This window comes from Homalodisca vitripennis, chromosome 2, assembly GCF_021130785.1.
Source record: "Homalodisca vitripennis isolate AUS2020 chromosome 2, UT_GWSS_2.1, whole genome shotgun sequence".
In the NCBI taxonomy this organism is placed as follows: domain Eukaryota; kingdom Metazoa; phylum Arthropoda; class Insecta; order Hemiptera; family Cicadellidae; genus Homalodisca; species Homalodisca vitripennis.
Genome location: NC_060208.1, coordinates 124,647,573 through 124,667,257, shown reverse-complemented (window position 1 = coordinate 124,667,257; position 19,685 = coordinate 124,647,573). Strand labels below are relative to the sequence as shown.

At 32.5% G+C, this 19,685-nt stretch overlaps 1 protein-coding gene across 1 annotated transcript; it reads right to left on the bottom strand.

Annotated features, from left to right (window-relative positions):
* Nucleotides 1–856: 856 nt before the first annotated feature.
* LOC124355797 (membrane-bound alkaline phosphatase-like) lies at nucleotides 857–18,331 on the bottom strand. Its single transcript, XM_046806950.1, has 8 exons — nucleotides 18,232–18,331; nucleotides 15,262–15,482; nucleotides 13,707–13,966; nucleotides 11,518–11,635; nucleotides 10,856–11,057; nucleotides 10,501–10,718; nucleotides 10,141–10,372; nucleotides 857–1,713 (listed from the first exon to the last, which is right to left on the bottom strand). The coding sequence occupies exons 1-8, from the start codon at nucleotides 18,329–18,331 to the stop codon at nucleotides 1,520–1,522; spliced, it is 1,545 nt and encodes a 514-aa protein (XP_046662906.1). The 3' UTR covers nucleotides 857–1,519.
* Nucleotides 18,332–19,685: the final 1,354 nt, after the last annotated feature.

Below are 19,685 nucleotides of genomic sequence, written 5' to 3'. Positions count from 1 at the left end.
TAAGCAACGATGTCTTACCTAAGTTTGCAAGAGTTTGAGGCCTATCGCCTGGTGTACCCCTGGTTATTTAAACCTTGCAGAACCAGATAAAAATTTCATCCAGGTATTCTATCCAATCAATCCATCGAGGTTCGAGTTTTTCCAAAAGAAGCCGGTGCCCATGTAGAAGCTTTGTTACTGAGATGCAGTGTTGTTTTTAAATATGGTATGTATTAGGCAAATTTAAAATGATTAATATTGAGACGAATTCGGAAAAAACCTGTGGTATATGCTTAAAAAAATTCGTCTTGACTATGAAGCGGAAGTCTAGAAAAAAGCTTAAAAATCCTAAAATACTACTTAAAGAGGGTTTAAAAATTTCTTTTTAAAGAAGAAGAAGCAACCTGTGGAACTGGATTTGTATTAACACTACAAGGCAATGCAAATTCACTTATTTTTATCTTTTGAAATAGTTATTTCTAAAAATGTAGTTTGATAATAATTATTTTTAGTATTCACATTATACCTTGCAATACAACAATAGAAAAAATATAATTCAAAACAACAACTATTCATACAAAACGTGTAAACAATTTTAAAACTGTACATATAAATAATTTTTTTACTTCCTTTTAATCCTGGTTATTATAAAAATAAGGATTTTTAAAATAGTTTAATTAGTATAGCAATGTTTATAAAAGTCGTGTTTACCTAAACCTGAAAGTTTCGAATTTACGAAATAGGGAGTTCCTATATACAGTATGACCTAAGCTGCCTATATCTCTGTAAACAATTAGGAGGTACATACTCATGATTTGATGTTTTCTTTCCGTGGGCTCAGTTTTTTTTACAAATCTACATATAAGTAATACTAAAGAAAATTGTTTTTCAGTTCAGACATTTTTATTAACATTCATCTGATTACAAGATAACTAAAGGGATTGTTTATATATTGGTGTTGATAATATGACAGTAAGAACACTTAGAGCTTAAGCAGTTAGAATTTAGTCTGGATCATTATTAAGGTATATCGCAGTATACTGATATAAATTGAAAAAAATATATTGCAAATAATATAGTTTATGTACTATACTATATCACTCGGATGTATGTGCTTAAGAGCATTCTTTAATAAAAAAGTTGGAGTTTTAAAACATAAGAAAAATTTGGATCTAAAAAGCAAAAAATATTTACGTAAAACTTAAATTACTCGAAAATCTATTAAACCATGTTTGAGTACAGTAATGTAAGGTCCAAATATGTTCTCATATAGCTAAAACAAAGATGGTAGTTATTAAAATTGGCTTTTAATTACAAATTGGTTAAAATGCATAAGGTAGTACAATGTATACGGGGCCGTTCAAACATAACTTTGATGAATAAAGTGATAGTAATTAAGTATTTACGAAGTATTAGGATATTGAAGAAAATTAATGATGGAGAATCTCAAAAAAAGAAGGAAAGCTTCACATCCTTAGACGAAATAGTGAGTGAAGACATCTATATACTCTAGCAGCTATTAACAAGCTCTTCCTTACTATCATTCTTGGTCAAGTACATCTACTGCTGGTCCGAATCCAGCCGCATAGCTCATTGCGTAGGGAATGACTGTTTGCTCATAGTTGCCGACCAGGAGATGGGCCCAAGGACCTCTAGCGAACACAGTGACGTCCTGTCCATCATGGGTCTCAGCCTTTAGGAGATTGATTGTCTGGAAGGTGTAGTGCGGATCGTCTGGAACACAAAGAAAGGTGAAACGATATAGTTAACGTATAATTTGACTGTCTTGAATGTTTTGTACTTGCATCGAATAACTGTCTCGGACCGGGTAAACTAACAATAACGTAGCTCAAATTAATTAAAACGTGTTTTTCAATGAAATGATCACTTTGTAAATTGACTTTAAACTAAATAATTCGAAAGGATTTAACAATCATGATAACAATAAAAATATATAGAACCTGAGAGACACTATTAGTACGTTCGACGTAACAGTATCGACGTACATTTGATATTTATGTGGAGGGAATATATGTTAATTTTTGGTTGCGTCTTTCACTCGCTGTGCTAAAAAATCAGATCTCTTATTAGTAGGTATATTGGAAAGTTTTTCAGGCGAGATCTGCGTAAAATTTCTTCTACTTTTAAAATATTATAATAGAAAATATTTAAAGACGAGCAAGCATGGTTGGAGTAAGTTGTTTTTAACGCTAAGAGCCATTTTTACCTAATAGAAAGAGTTCAGATTTCTACTGATTTTAAAAATACCATATGTTTTGTAATACTTTCCTAGTAATTTTCATTAAAAAAATAATACAAAACCGTTTGTTATAGTTTTATCACGTGAACTTTTATTTTACCGTTTGCGGCACTCTTACTAACTAGGCAGGTTACAATATTAATGATAGTTTTCACATTCTTGTTCCCTTAAGGGGAAAGGGGAGGGGTAACTAAAAGTTATCAAACTATCACTTATAGTCTTTTAAAATATCAATTTAAAGGTCTTAGTTATTCAATAAAAATACATTTAAAGTAATGAAATTAGACCACTCTAAAGATATGGCAGCCCTAAACGGAAATGATCATTAATTTGATTCGTAACATAGAGGCCTAATTTAACAAATAACAAAAATCAATTAAGACATAACTTGTATGGGAAATTGCAGATAAGTATTGTCGTATTAGAAATAAAGTAGTTGGAAAAACTGATACCCTCTTGTATGTGTGGTTCACTTATGAAATGGTTTTATCCAAGCAGTTTAACAAATGTCTAAAAGTTCGCTCGAAAGGTCCGACTTATTTAGTTGCCCAATACTGAGTTCCTACTGAGTTTAGTTTTTAATTCAGAGTATGAAGTAGGTACGTTATTATTAGGATAACACACAAAACGTAAAGTTTCAATGTGTAGTTTAGGAATTCCTTTTCTATAAGGAATCGAGATAGTTATATAAACAGCTGAGAATTTTTGGTCAGCTGAGCGTATGTTGGCATAATAAAGATACATACATAAACAGTGGAGCATTATTTGACAACTTAGAGTATGTTTGTGCTTCGTTCGATTGCAGTCTTTTGTAATGTTGTGTTGTTTTTTATATAAATCTACTTACCAATTGATATTGTGGTGTATTGAAGTCTTTCTTTAGCAAGGACGATAAGTAGTGCGTATAGTTTTAGTAATCGAGTTTCTTGGGTACTTAAAACCTGTTTTTTCTGTATAAGAACGTGTAGATCTCGTCCTACTCTATGGACAAGTAGGAACTTACATTGGTGCTATAGAAGCGTTTAATGAAATTCACCGTGGCCATACTATTAATAGCACAGCCGTCACTGAATTAATTCAGAAGTTTCAGCGAATTGTAACTGTTGCAGACGAGCCCAGAACAAGTTGACCCAATACAACTAAAGTAGTCGATGTAGGCGTTTTACCAGATTATTTTACCACCCCACGACAGTCAGCTAGAAGTGATATGCGTAAACACAACTTACCAGTTAGGTTAGTCACCAAGTTGAAGAAGGCATACAAGTGTAATACATTTTACCCTTATAATATCACTCTGGTCTGAATGGAGATGATTTAGATATAATGTTAGAATTTTGTGAGGTCATAACGCAGAGGCTCAAACCGAGGGCACAATATACTTTTTACTTCGGAAGCATAATTTAAACTTCATCTAAACTTCAAATCGACAAGTTAACTGACATAATTGCAGGTATTGGGCACAGGAGAACCCTCAGTGGTACTAGGAAGGTCATATCCAACACCGACTGAAATTAAACATGTGGGTCGGTATGATTGGTAGTTTATCTTGCGACCATTTGTTATAAATCGCAACTTGAATGGCGTAACCTACAATAACTTGCTAATTACACAGATTGTATTCATGTTTAAATATAAATTATTTTTTAAATAAGTTCGAGTCCTTTGCCATAATTTGACAGCCCCATGTAAGAGTTGTCAGGTATTCGTTAGACCAGCAATTCCCTAATCATTGGATTGGCCGGAGAATGAGTATCGAGTGGCCTGCTCGGTCACCTGACATAAACTAACTAGATTTTTTTGTGGGGCCATTTTAAATCAGTGGTATACAGCTCAAAGCCAGAATATGTTGAACAGTAAAAAGAGAGAATGGAGACTGAATGCAGAATAATTAGAAATGTAACATTTCTAAATGTCCGGATCATGTTTGAACATATACTGAATTACTGCATGGATTTCCATGGAGAGCAATTTTCAAACTTAATTTGAGGCATGGAAGTGATCATCTCAAAATTATTTAACAAAAATATTCATGATATAGTAGTCATAACCGATTTGATAAAAGATTAAACTTTTTCATTGTTTTGTTTCCATTTGAAATAATTTGTAAATAAATGTAAAAGGTATAAGAAAACATTAAAAAGTATCTTCTCCATGAAAGTGATCTCTGTAGTAAAAAAAGTATTGTTCTTGACTTGTTAGCCTTCCACTTCATATTCTGAATGATTGTAGTAAGATATGAAATTAAAGCAAATAATTTTTCAAGATTATACGTTTGGGGCTGCCATTTCATGGGGACAGATTCAAATTCTTTAAGTGTATGTTTTATTGACTAACCAAGTCTTTATAAATTAGATGTTACAAGATTTTATGTGGTATAAAAAAATTTGAACTACGACTCACCCCCCATTGAGGGTAACAAATTGAAAATATATCATTATTAGTGTATGCATTTGTAGCTAGTATGATTGACGAAAACGTGATTTTAGATATCTAAAGTAATAAATATCTCTCTCTCTCTCTCTCTCTCTCACTCTGTAGGTGTTCCACAGGGATCCACACTTTCTGCTTTGCTTTTTTCTTTATACATTAATAAGATTGGTAGTTATGTTATATTTTGTAAATATATGATGTATGCAGATGATATTCAGTTATATTTAAACAGTAGGCCTAATATTCAATGTGTAAATGATGCTGTTAACTGTATGAATGCGGATTTGGGTACATTACATACATGGTGTAAAGATCATGGATTACAGCTTAATATAACAAAGTGTAAGCCGGTATTGTTTGGATCCTCAAGGTTGCTACCTCACATTGATGTTAAGAGTTTGACACCTTTGATGATAAACAATGTACATTTAAATTTAGAGAGCTCAATTGTCAATTTAGGTTTAAGAATGTCTAATGATTTATCATGGCGTATACAAGTAAATTATATTGTTTGGAGGGTATTCCAGTGTTTGTATAAATTTAGAAAATTGAGCTTTAATCCTCCAATTTATATTAAGAAGCTTCTAGTAGCAACACTAGTATTACCTATTTTTGATTATGCAAATACTGCTTATTGTGACATAAATAATGAGTTAACTGATAAGTTACAGAAAGCGCAAAATGCATGCATAAGATATATCTATAATTTAAGGTGGGATCAACATGTAACACCATATTATAAAGACCTTGGTTTATTGAAAATTAAGGAGCGGATGGAATTGAATATAATGAAATTGGCAGTTAAAGTACTTAAAAATGAACAACCAGTGTATTTGTTTGAAAGACACAAAAGAATGACTGATGTACATGTTAGACATACTCGTTTTTCAGGGATAACTTTACAAATTCCGATTCATAGAACTGTTATCTACAGTAAGTCCTTCTTAGTGACATCTATTAGATTATTGAATGTACTAGAAAGAGAACTACGGGAAAGTGATAGGGAAAGCAATGCAGCTTTGTTAAGAAAATACAAAATGAAACTTTTAGAAAGATATGAATTATAAGTTCATAGTACATCAATACTGTGTAAATTATTCTTTCTTGTGTAAGATTAATTTTTTCTATACATATAGGAATTTAGAATTGAAACCATACAAAAAAAAGAAAAAAAAGAATGTTGGTATTGAATAAACATATAAAGTAAATAGTAAAACATAGAACTGTACTGTAAGTAGGGTATATTTAAGTGATAAGATTGTATATATATATATAGGATATATAATTTAAGTAACAATATTGTTGTAGATAAAAAAACAGATAGTTTTATAACACATACTAAAATAGAATAAGGTAATAGATATAAAGAAATGTAATTTGTAAAATCAGACTACTGCTCAAACATTGTATTACATATGAATATTTGTTGCCTTTCATGGTGGTGGAGTGGACCATTGGTCCAAACCATGGAAGGATAAATAAATAAAGTATCAAAGTATCAAGTCTCTCTCAATTCGGCACGAAGAAGCTCAAGAAGAATGGTAACATTGTTTTCACTTCGGATATACCTATAAAAAGGTGAAGTGGTAGTCTCATTGTCTTATCAGGTGCACGGTGCACTCAGCGAAGCCTGTTACTCAACACATGGTGAAGAGTACTCCTACCTTATTTCGTTGACAATAATATTATCTTTTGGGTAAGATAGACTTTTATAGTGTGTAAAAATGCAGTTATATAATTCTATATCCCTAATATTAATTATGGTATTCATAAGGTATCTATTTATGTCATCGACCTATTACTATAAACTATTTTATTATTTGTTGCCTTATAATCACTTCCCATCCAAATAATTTTCTATCTTACGTTAGTTTAATATGTAGGAAGGAATCGTTACCTACAGCGTTATTCACCGACTGTTGACTAAGGGACTAGATTCCTAGCTCATAATGTTTTTAAATACATCTGTTATAACTTTTGTATCTATGAATGTTGCATAACAAATATGGCAGTAGGAATATTCAACTCTATTTATAATCATATGTATACATACATATATATATATATATATGTAATTTCAATAAACATTCAATCACAAAAAGTACTTGCTCCGCCGGGAGTCGAACCCGGATCTCTCACTTGCCGGGTGAATGTGCTACCATTACACCACAGAGCGCTTACTTTTTCGAATAGAGCAAGTACTTTTTGTGATTCAATGTTTATTGAAATTATATAAGGCTATTGCCATTTATACAATTTAACGAAAATAAAGGTCGTTTGACAGGTATTTGGTCTTCCGATCTCATATATATATATAAATTTATCAGAATAGCTCTTTCTCACTCTCTCTCTCTCTCTCTCTCTCTCTCTCTCTCTCTCTCTCTCTCTCTCTCTCTCTCTCTCTCTCTCTCTCTCTCTCTCTCTCTCTCTCTCTCTCTCTCTCTCCCCTCCCTCTCTCTCTCTCCCCCTCCCTCTCTCCCCCTCCCCCTCCCCCCCTCTCTCTCTCCCTCTCTCTCTCTCTCTCCCTCTCCCTCTCTCTCTCCCTCTCTCTCTCCCTCTCTCTCTCTCTCTCTCCTTTCCCCTATCTTTCTTTTTGTATGTCTGTCCATGGAGTGATCGTGGTGAAAACCATAGAATTTAACTAGACAGTATCAAATATATTTTATTGTTGTTATTGAAATACAATATAACAGGAAACGTTTAGGAGAAATAAAGAAATTATTTGACTAAAGTCAAACAACTAGAACTACCAGAACTTCAAATTATAGCTTTTTAACAACAAAAAATATATTTATGTACACAGTAATATATACATACATAAACGCAAGCTTTCATCATTACTTACGTGAAAAATCTACTTTATTTACGTAAATTATAGTCAAAGGTTACAATTTTAAACGTGATCTTACTAATTCTTCACGAATCAGTGTTAAACATAATATACAAAATCGTATTCAACGTATCACTGTAATAAGAAATTTTAACATATACATTTATTATTACAGTGATGAAATAAAACAAAAAGTTATTTACATGTACCAAACTAAAGACATGTTACTATTTCATGTATCAAATTATTGTATTAAACTTTTGTTATATCTTTTCTTGTTGAATATATCAGTATGTCAATACAGAAAAGAAATCAGCGTGATCGCAAAGATTAAAGATTGGTGTTCCATTTTTGTAAAATCCGGAAAGTGTTTAGTTACCTATTGTACTGTAAAGTCATTCATCGCTAATCAAATACAATAATCCGTCATTGAGTCAAATATTTTATTTTTTCAGTTAATGAACGTGCAACCTACGTTCTGCTCCTTTTCGTATACCTTTTGATAATAAAAAGTCAATAATATCTAAGATACTTCAAAACCGAATTTTACTGTCACGAAAAATGAAGGAAAATAGAAATTTGTAAGGGTGAATTTTATTTTAAAATTTATTATGTATTTAAAAATAAATTAGGTTTTAATTTATCACTTTCCGACAAGTTTCAATTTAACCTTTACTGTGTCTGACTCTATGATTACTGTGTCATCTAATCTATTACTTATTAAGTTAATTGACCCCTATCGCATACGGTTGGGATTGAAATCATGCTATGATTACAAGAGGTCAGTGTTTCCAAGATATTTTATTGTTAAGTACATCGATTGTTGTTTATTATGCCCAAATATTTAGGAAAAAATGTAATAAAGTTATTATAATTATTTTTATACTTATGAATTTTGCCAATAATATTTGTGAAAATATTTAAACTATTTTATCAATTCAATTTACTAATTATATTTATTATACATAAATACACACACACACACACACACACACACACAAACACACACACACACACATATACATGTGTATATCCTGTTCGCACTATAATAACATGCTTTAAAAATTAAATAATTCGTAGTTTTCATAAATATTGTAAAAGTCTTATCTTTTTCTATCCTTAAGGGGTAAAGCTAAAATAGGCCAATACATCTGGCACATAACTATAAAAATATTTTTAAATAAAATACAAACAAACTGTTCGCTGTATTTCTATTATTTATGTTGTTGCATTATGTATTTATCAAATTCAGGAACTTTGTATAAAAAATGCTACATCATTGATTTTAACAAATATTATAATGTCTTATACAGTGTAAGATCATTAAGACGTAATTTAAGTAAACATAAGGACAAAACATCTTATTATGTCAGGAAAATGGTATTATCGACGCCAATGGTGAGTTAAACTTGCTACCAATATAACTCAACCATGATATACGCTATAACTCAGCTATGGTGTCGATAATACAAGAAGTGCTCACAAACGTGCATAGCCTTAAATAAAATCTATACGCAATTTTTCTTTACAACTGAAGCTCTTAGCTACGGACACTGTAATAATATGTACCAATTATAAGCATAGTTCCGTTAAAAAAAACTTTGAACCCCACCACTATATTACTTCATATTTATGTAAACTCATAGGCTAAGGACGTGGGCTAAAGTTATTCATTTGCTACTTACATAATTGGATCTATTTAATTAGACCGTCACAAATTAGACATACATTTGACTCATTAGAGAGGTACCTAAAATCCCTTTACTCTCCGAGCTCATAGTACCAAAAAATTAGTTTTAAAATTTAAATCTTATATTTAACTGGAGGTTTTATATATATATATATATATATATATATATATATATATATATATATATATCACTTATGTTGTTATATATCATCATTGACTATCACTTATATCAGGAGAGTTAACAATGCCATTTATTTTAGAAATATGGCGAAGTTTGCCCTGTTTTCCAGTCGGAAATTGCATTCTAAGCATGGTTAACTCCTGACGTATATTTTACGTTATTCTCTACAGACGTAACAGGTAATCTCATAGCCTAATAAACAGTTTCCTTTAGAACCAGTAATACTCACACCAAATATAATTTAATAGTGGATTTCTGATCACACGTTTCTTAAAACAATAATTTCCCAAAAATAATAAGAGTAAATTAAAACAAATTTGATTCAATTAACTCAATAATGTTTAAGTACGAGTTATTAAAACCCATGAGAATTTAATTTGTGGTTTAATATAACGACATTGATATACGTAATAAATGTATAAAAATATGTATAAAACATGTGGTAAAACATTGCGTGACCTCTCCGATTTCACTTTCTGAATAAACTTCAGCATGGAAACTATAATGAAAAAAGTATTTTCCTTTGGATTCTGTGAGTTTTTATATTTTATAAAAATAGATTTAACGTATATTACGTGTGGTAAAATACCTCAAAAATACTTTAGTAGTTACTTATACTTACCACCTGAATACGAAATATCATATTTACATTCAAATTAGTGTACCTTATTGCTTATGATTTTGGTTTACATGATTATTCCATCTATGTATATCAAATAACATATATGAAGCCATCTTTACTGTACGGTACTAATAGTTATTTTACATACCTCTTTTATCAGTGAAAATATCGTGCTGCCCGTTCCCCTCTTCGTTGAAGCGTGGGGTATTAGGTCCGTTGGCATACGACAAAGTAGAGTACGACAATTGGTCTTCGGTGCCTTGAATATAGGTAAGGATATCACCACCTCTTTGGGGGTAACCGTTAATGTTCATTGTATGTGCGTGGTCTGCGGTCACCACAATGAGCGTTTCTTCTTCATCTGTCATACTGACAGCTCTCTGCAGCATGGTAAAGCATGACAAGTTTAGGTTATTAGATCGAAGGGTAACCTACTTAATATCTTAGAAAGAATTTAGATCAAGTTATTTTATTTGAAAAATGGAAACAGCCACTGAAATATAAATACCTCGACAGCTTTATGCAGCTCCACAGTCTCATCTAGTGCTAAGTGAGCCTTGTTCTCGTGGTGAGCAACGTCTATCCTACCGCCCTCTACAAACAGCACAAAGCCTTTGGCTTCTTTTTGCAACATCTTAATTGCCAACTCCGTCATTTCAGCAAGTGTCGGTTGCTGCGCTTTATTTGAAAGCTTATGGTAATCCATGTTACCCGGTTGGAACAATCCTGTCAACAATAATTACTGTAAATAGATCAATGTACCATAGAATAAAGACTAAATAAAACTCGTCTTTATTCCCATAATCTCATTAAATCTTCAGTATGTAATAAATGTGTTAGCCATAGCTTAAGCCATATCGTACCAAGAACATAGTCGGTTTTATTTACATCCAGCCCTAGCAGTTGATCTCTGTTGCTTATGTAAGACGCAGACTTTTTCATATTTTCCTTAGATTTTTTCCACGTCTGGATCAAGTTTTTGCCATCACCTCTGGAACCTGTCATACTGGGGTCATGTTTTTCTGTATTGGGCAGAAACGCATCCCGACCACCTCCCAAAATCACCTAAAAAATATACAGTTATCTATTTACAAGGCCTAGATTACATTAAGAAATTAAATTATAAATGAGAAAAGTAGTGTTTTGACAATATATCGTTATTTATTATGTGATTTTTTTGCATACACCAGATTTGGCTCACAGGAATATATTAGAGTAAATCCAGTTTTTTTAATTAAAAACTGTTGGTAGTCAGTTTCACCTTGAGTATTATGGGCATTGTCATTAGAATTACGTACATTAATTCCAGTAGGGCTGTAACTGGATAGGATCATAAAGGGTGGTGTTAAAATACAACCGTGGATAGAATGCCATAATTCTTTACATATTTAATTATACTATATTTTCGGGTCAAATTCGAGAATGTAAAATATCTGTGTTGTTTTGTTTTTGGTATAGAACATCCTGTATTGACGTATTTATAGTGTTAAATTTTAAATAAGCCTGAATTTTAGGTTAAATTTACCTTAAATCCTGTGCCAGGACTATTTTCCATCAACTGCGAAGCTATATCCTTCACTCCTGTAGCATTGGTTGCCCTATAATCTGGGTCATTTTTAATATCCAAGTCTGTCTGCCATAACCTAGAAAACCATAAAATCGTTTTTGGAAATAGCATGGTGCCTGTGACTTGCTAAACATTTTTCTACATTAAAATGCAAGATGGATCATAACAATAACGTAAATGTATATAATTAAATCAGTTTTTTTTTAAATTTTATAATACGAGAAAGAGTTACTGAGAAACGGCTACTGCAGTCTGCACCCTTGTGAAAAAACCACACTCGTAACAATTGTGCAAAATATTTTGAAACGCCTGTCACTTTTTAAATACTGATTTGAAAAATAAAATAAAAGAGTGCTGTTTTAAAGATTTAATCAATTAGGAACTCATATGTTCATGAAATAATCATAACCGATCTTAACACACGTTTATAAGTGTTTTTTATATACATTGCATTTATAAAGCTAAATAAGAAATTTTTTTAAAATATAATCTTACAGAAAACTAATATCCTGTAACATGTAGAAATTTACGTAACTGGATGTAAAATGTCCTAGAAGCCAAATCTGTTTGTAGTAAATAAGTAGTAAAGTTAATTTATTAGTCTTTTAAACCATCTGTAAACTAATCGATATATAATGTTTAAACATTTACTTGATATAAATAAGGTTATGTTTCAATCATTAAACACCTCACGCTTAATTACGCAGTAACATATAATAATAAACACAAAGAAGCGTACGACAAACATTCCCAAATATCCATGCTTAGTTTCAATCCGTTCTAAATATATAGCCAAAATTACGCATATACTTATCAAAGTACACAAATATTATTATAAAATAAATAATAATAACAGGAAAATATACGGATATTGATTAATCCAATCTAAACTAATAAAAGGATTTTAACAAATGCAATACTTTGGCTAATCATGGGCTCATACTAGGCTAATATATCGAAATTTGAACTGGGAGGTTTCCCACATGTGAATGAAACATCAAAATTTACTTCACACAGTGTAAATTCAACTGGTGGGTTTAATGTATCTAGAAGTGACCATTATGTACACTATCTAATGTTGAACTGCCTTATACCATCAACAAGACACGATTCAAAAACTGTAAAAATATGTGCCAAATAGAAACACGTATTCTAGTGATTACCATAAACATTAACTATAAAATTTGTATATATATATATATACAAATATATATATATATATATATATATATATATACTTTTGTACGGAATGAAACGTGTAAAATATAACGAAGCCTGTAAACAAACATCAGTTCTCTATAAACAGATTTATTGTAAATGCTTTCAATTACTAATTGAACTAAAATACACAGGGGAATTCATAATGGGTTATTTGTTTCACTGTTAAAAGATAAATGAGAATTGAGCGTTGTAAATTCTTCTAGTGGAAGTGGACACCTCCTGTGAAATTGCTACTGTATTTATAAACAGTGTGAAAAACTGATCTAACACTGAATCTGGAATGATATATGTTTAATGATATTCTGAGATGTATGATGTTTTGTGTTGACATAGAGTGCTGTATACGTTGTTTTGTGCTGTTATATGTTTTATTGTGTTGAATGCTGCATAATGTATAATACAGAGTGATTTTATATTCTATATAACTGTTATATTTTAAAATGTTGTCTGCTTCATCATTGTTGTGTGTTATGTGATACGCTTTTGTGCATGATGATGTGTTATTTGTAAAAATTAATTTCTATATCTTTGATACCTGGTAAGATTATTTTAAAAATTACACTTATTATTTTAGTTTTAAATATTACACTTAAAAATTTAATGTATACGACTATTTTTAGTACGGTAATTTGAATTTAAACATACTTATATTACTGATATTAGGTTATTTGTGGTTTTATATATTGAAAGGAAACCTCTTGTTAGTATTATTTATTTTCTTTTTGTAATCTATAAAAATTCATATTGCCAATTTTTCAATATTCTTGCTTAAAACATTTTTGTACTATAATTCACAGTATCATATACACCATAAGATTGACCGAAACATACTTTGGAACTATAACAAATAGCCGTAAATATCTATATAATTGTATTACTGCATAAATTATTAACTAACATTCCACATGTTTTGATAATCTTTATACCTGTAAGCGGAATGGGCGTACGTGGCAGCGGGAGAGGCGTCTGTAATCCTGGAGGTGGATATTATTCCAGTGCCCTTGCCCGCGTCTTGAGCCCACTTTAAGATGGAAGTGGTGTGGTACGATTCATTCTTCATGTTTCGCCAGTCCCTGAGGCCAACAGACGACGTAACTCCTACCGTGTAGATATTGCCTTTCACGCCCGTCAGATAAGCGGTCGCTGAGCAAGCAGAGTCCGCAACTTGTGAGTCTGCGCAGTACGTCTGACACAACCAAGGAAAATATTAATGAATTCTATTGAAGACTTAGGCACTCTCAATTAATTAAGTAAAATTACTAAGGTGTTCTAAATTCTCTCGGTACGTGTAATGATATTTTCTGGATATATCACATCGTCCGTACCGCCCAGTACTGACTGTTCTCAGGGAAATCGGAAAATGATCAATAATATGATCATTTATATACTTCAAAGAAGATTTTTACAATATTTATTTATATGTAGGTATTTAACTGACAACAATGTTAATACAGGTTTAATAACAACAATTCATTTAGTACAGTATTACAAATAATAAAGCTGTAACATTGCTTAATTTTATTATTGTATGATTTTAATGAACATTTAATAAATTTCAGTTGGAAAGGAACTGTGCATATCGATGTATAAAACCTGTTTTATATGTTGATACCCAATTTGTTCGAGCTTACACTCAGTGCCTGATTTGTGATCGCCTATACAATAAAATTAACGATTACACTGTTGTAGCTAATTAGAAAAGAAATGTGATATGGCTTTGTATTAGAGTGATAAATATGGTATGATAGTTACTTAACGATATGTTATTTTGTATTACCTTTTTATCTATTATTTAATGCATTCCTTTTTCTTTAAGTATTTTAAATCGCATCTACATCCTCAGGTTTTCAGTATAGATTGTTTGATGCTATTTAAAACCCTTGTTATCAATTATTTTTAGTTTTTAAGGTACAATATTTTATAATTTATGGGTAAATAAAATAAAAATCCATAATTATAGTTCTAGTTGGTTAATGTACGCTTAATTCTAAGATATTTTACGAAATTTTCCTTTTTTTCGTCCTTTGCTTATTATTTAAACTTCATACAGAGAATTTTCTAAGGACATTGTACGCATACTCTAAGTTTTTTTCTTGGTAGAGTACATGATTCTTAACACTAAAATTACAAGTCTTCATAACTTACGTTACCGGTATTCTTCGCTTAGGAGACTACATTAATACATTCATTTTTCTCATTAAAGTTAAAAAAAAATACTTAATTTTTGACAAAACTTTAAATACTAGCCACTGATTTTATAAGATAATTATTGAGAAAGGATCCTAAATTAAAATATCCTCATATAATTTTATAGTTATTTAATTTTTGCTTTACATTTTGTAACATTTGTTTTTATGTAACTCTTGAGTAAAAGTCTAATTCTATGATATTGTATTTCTTTTATTTGTTATCTGTTGTTTGTTGTATGCAAGATGTTTTGTTCATTAAAAGTAAAAATGTACAATGCAACTAAACAACTACCTTGGCCAGTCCAGTGTAAGGAAACTTCTCGAAACTTAAGAACGTGTTTTCTCCCGCTTCTTTCTTGAGCTGCCCAAGATATATCCTTGCCGCTGTGAGGGTAGCAATAGACATTCCGTCTCCCAAGAACAGTATAAGGTTTCTGGCTACTCCTTTCTTTTGGGTTGTATGCAACTTTTCTCGTAACACATCCACGCTCAATTCGCGCCAATATTTTGAGGCTAAAAAACCAAGAACTCTATACATAGGTAGTTCATTAGCTTATGTGTATAAATATTTACATGTTTTTAATCATTTATGTTTTTAAAACGCTTATAAGGTATACTATAAGTATATATTTGTACTACCATTGTTCATTATTGATACTAACATACACCGTGAGCTACATAGTTTTAAAGGAATATTTTCGTAGATATAATACATACTAGTTTACCAACCATACAAATACCCGCTTAAAAAAATTAATAGTAAATTCAATACATTATACATGAATAAAATAATATGGGTGCATCACTTACGTTAGTTATATTTATTGTTCATAAAATTGTTTACTTTGATCACCGAAATCTTTTGCTTGCTGAATTAATTTTCAGATTCCTATAAACCAATGACTTCACATATTTAGTTTTAATGTTTTATCGAACTTTTCCTACAATTCTAAACAGCAATAATATAATTGATATAACAATTAGGTTTGAGAAATAAATCTAAATATTTCACATGAAAGACAAGAACTAATTAGTACTCTATATTAACATGACGATTTCCTTATGAAATCAATTGAAAAATATCTCCTTAGAGAAGATTCGATTGTAAAGATGAGTAAAGTAAAAATTAAGGATGGAAGTTTTCGGGGACCATTATGTTTATTTATACACAGCTAACACATTGTAACTCGCTCTGTTACCAACTTGACTAAATATATACCGCTCTGTACATCTAGAAACAGTAATTAGTGTCATTTATCATTTTTATTCGCCTTGTACCATATGTCAAACTAAACAATATAATCCATAAAAACTTTTCAACTTAGAAAATCTTTACCATATAGATAACTATCTATTTCTTTAATGCCAAAAATATTTTCATTACTGATACTCTTCATTATTAGAAAGACATGATGGAATATACTGGAAAAAACAAGATAATACATTTGTAGTTTAAATTTTTACTAACCAATCGTCCATTTAGTCGGAAGAATGGACGATTTCGCATCTAGAAATTTCCAACTATACATGCATTAGTAGTTTTTATGTTTGTTTACCATAATGTTGTAAGAGTAATAACAATCAAAGTTGGTATGTTAACGTATTGAATAACTTTCAAGATCCTTACAATACTGTACCGATTGTATTAAATTGTAATTCTGGGGTAACTGGATTACCGGTGGAAGGAGTAGGCCCTAGAATGATAAGGGATCTGGACAGTAATAATAATAATAATAATAATAATGTTGTCTTTATTTTCATCAAGCGTTTCTCAGTTACATACAGCTTTTCACAACAACTATATACAACATATATATGAAAATGAAATACAAATAAATAAAGAAAATCTATACATTAAGCACATTCTGCATCATCTTATTCTTAAATGTAGCTATTGAACATTGTTTCACGTTTGGTGGGAGGTTGTTATACAATTTCGGGCCAAAATAAGAGAAGCTCCTTCTTCCCAACTCCAGCCTAACTTTGGGAAAGTGAAGAGGATTCCCATGGCGGGTTCTGCGCTGAAAGACCTCATCCCGAAATGAGAGCTTCTCACTAAGGTACTGAGGCTCCTGATTAACAAGAGCCTTGTGGACCATGCAGCACGTCATGACCCTGCAGACGGTCTTTACCGACATCATCCCAACGGCATATCTGTAAGGAGAGACATGCTCAAATCGTTGAAAATTTAAAATTAAACGGATTGCAGAGTTTTGCAACTTTTGAATACGATGCATGTCCTCTCCAGAAATGCTATTCCCGTAGGCTGGGAAACAGTAGGCGAAAACGGACAGGACTAGTGACTTCATGATACGTAGTTTTCGCAGACTCAGGCAGAAGATCTCTAAATCTGTAGAGTTCCCTCAATCTACCGAGTGCTCGTTGACAGGCATGCGTGAAATGGTCAGAGAACCTGAGGCAGCTGTCTAGCACAACGCCAAGAGTCCTCGCCCTATCAAATACAGCCAAACTCTGGCCATCAAGCCTCACCATCACTCCTCTTTTACTGAGGGACTACAAACTGTTGTGTGGCGCCGTATGCAACACAGTGCACTTGCCTGTGTTTAGTTTCAGCCCAATCGCCATTGACCACCCCAATATTTTTTCAAGGTTGACATTGATCATATCAATGGCTGACACCAACTGCAAAGGCTCATAAGACAAGTCCAGCTGCGAGTCGTCAGCACACAAATGAACTGTGCAATTTTGCACACAGCTTGGCATATCGGCTGTGTACATATTGAACAGAATAGGTCCTAGACAACTACCTTGAGGAATGCCTCGATACTTCACAAGCGGGGTTTGACGTTTCACTCCCTAAACGCGTCACCTGCAGCCTGGAGTCTAAGTATGACCTTATCCAATTGACTACGCTCCATTCAAAGCCATAATAGCTCATCTTCGCTGAAAGCATCTCATGGTCCATTGAATCAAAGGCCTTAGAATAATCCAACATAACAACGGAGTTTTATTTACCCATGTCTTTAGCGTCAATCATATCACTGAAAAGATTTGTCAGGGCTGTGCATGTACTATGATTGCGCCTGAAGCCGATTGCAGCTTCGGTAAAATATCCGATGTTTTCAAAAAAACTGTCTATTTGTCGAATGGCAATATTTTCCAGTATCTTAGACATGGCTGGGAGTATTGAAATTGGCCTTAGCTGGTCTACTTGATTGGCAGCTTGCCCTTTCGGTATTGGCCGAACAATACTTGTTTTCCATGACTTTGGAAACACGCTGCCAACCAGGGAAACGTTTACCAGGTGTGTAATGGCTTTGACTGCGTAGGGGCTCACTGACTTGATCATGCCAATCGAAATTTTCATCGCTGTCCACAGCTTTAGATTTTATTTCATTCATTGCCGAAATAACGTCTCTTTTATTGACGGCATAAAACTTAAATTTATCTCTGATTTCTTCTCGGCCATTGGTTACAAAAAAAATCCCATACGCTTTTATCAATCTTCGGGCCAGCTACCATGTTTATAAAGTATTTATTGATCTCATGCTTTAAGTTCAGGTGGAATGTTCGAGGCAAACCCTTGTTTCTACAATATCATTTTTCTTAAGGCATGTCCAGAACTCCTTTGGATGTTTTGAAGAGGAAAGCTTATCAGAAAAAAATCTCTTTTTTGCCATTCTGATCATATTATTCAGTCGGTTTCTTATTTCTTTGTACCTCTCCCGGTCATCTATATGCCTGTACTTCCAATTATATTTAACCTTCGTCATCTTTCGGATGTCATCGTTTCGCCATGGGGCTTTTTTCTTGGACACTTTCTTACATACTACAGGGGCATTTTTGTCATATACTTTCCTAATATTATTTGTTATCCATGCCTCCATAATATCAACGTCTTGTTCGTTCAATATATCATCCCAGTCACAAGCCGCTATCTCGCTTACAACTTTTTCTCGGTCAAAGCTGCTAAAATCTCTATATTTAATAAATTTGTGTTCTATTTTGTTCTTTGTAACCCCAACAATACAATAGGTTAACTTGTGAACTGTAATGCTTACACCCCTATGATCCTTAATACTCGAGACATCCACGACGCCGTTCCTCTTGACCTCAACCGACCTGTCCACAATGATGTGGTCTAACAATGTGGCTAAGGTTGTTGTCACTCTAGTGGGCTCATTGACAATCTGTGACGTATTGGATTCTTTCAAGAGTCGGCTGTAATATCGAGATACGTTGCTTGTTTTTGACAAGAGATCAACATTCATATCTCCTAAACATATCACACCCCCTCACTTCGATCGCAAGGTCCACGAACATAGAGTGAAACAAAGAAGCGAGACAGTGGTGGGGGGGGGGGGGGGTGGGGGGGGGGGGGGGTGGGGGGGGGGGGGGGTGGGGGGGGGGGGGGGTGGGGGGGGGGGGGGGTGGGGGGGGGGGGGGGTATTCAAAGCCATTAGAAGTTTGAGAAATAACATCACTTTTTGAATACGAAATAGTTCCTTTAATTGTGCTTAATTGGCCACAGTTTTCGACTTCTTCTATCAATTTATTGTGTTTTTCTTACTTCAATCTTAGAAAATAAAAACGGTATAAAATTATCGATTAATCTAACATTATCAGTTCCAAGATATGCTTGACCATCTTGTTTTGTTAAAGTTCCAGAAATATAAAACTGGAAGTTAGACGAGCAAGAGTTATCTCCAAAATCAATATTAAACTCAGTTCTTTTATTTCGGTTCATTCAAATGC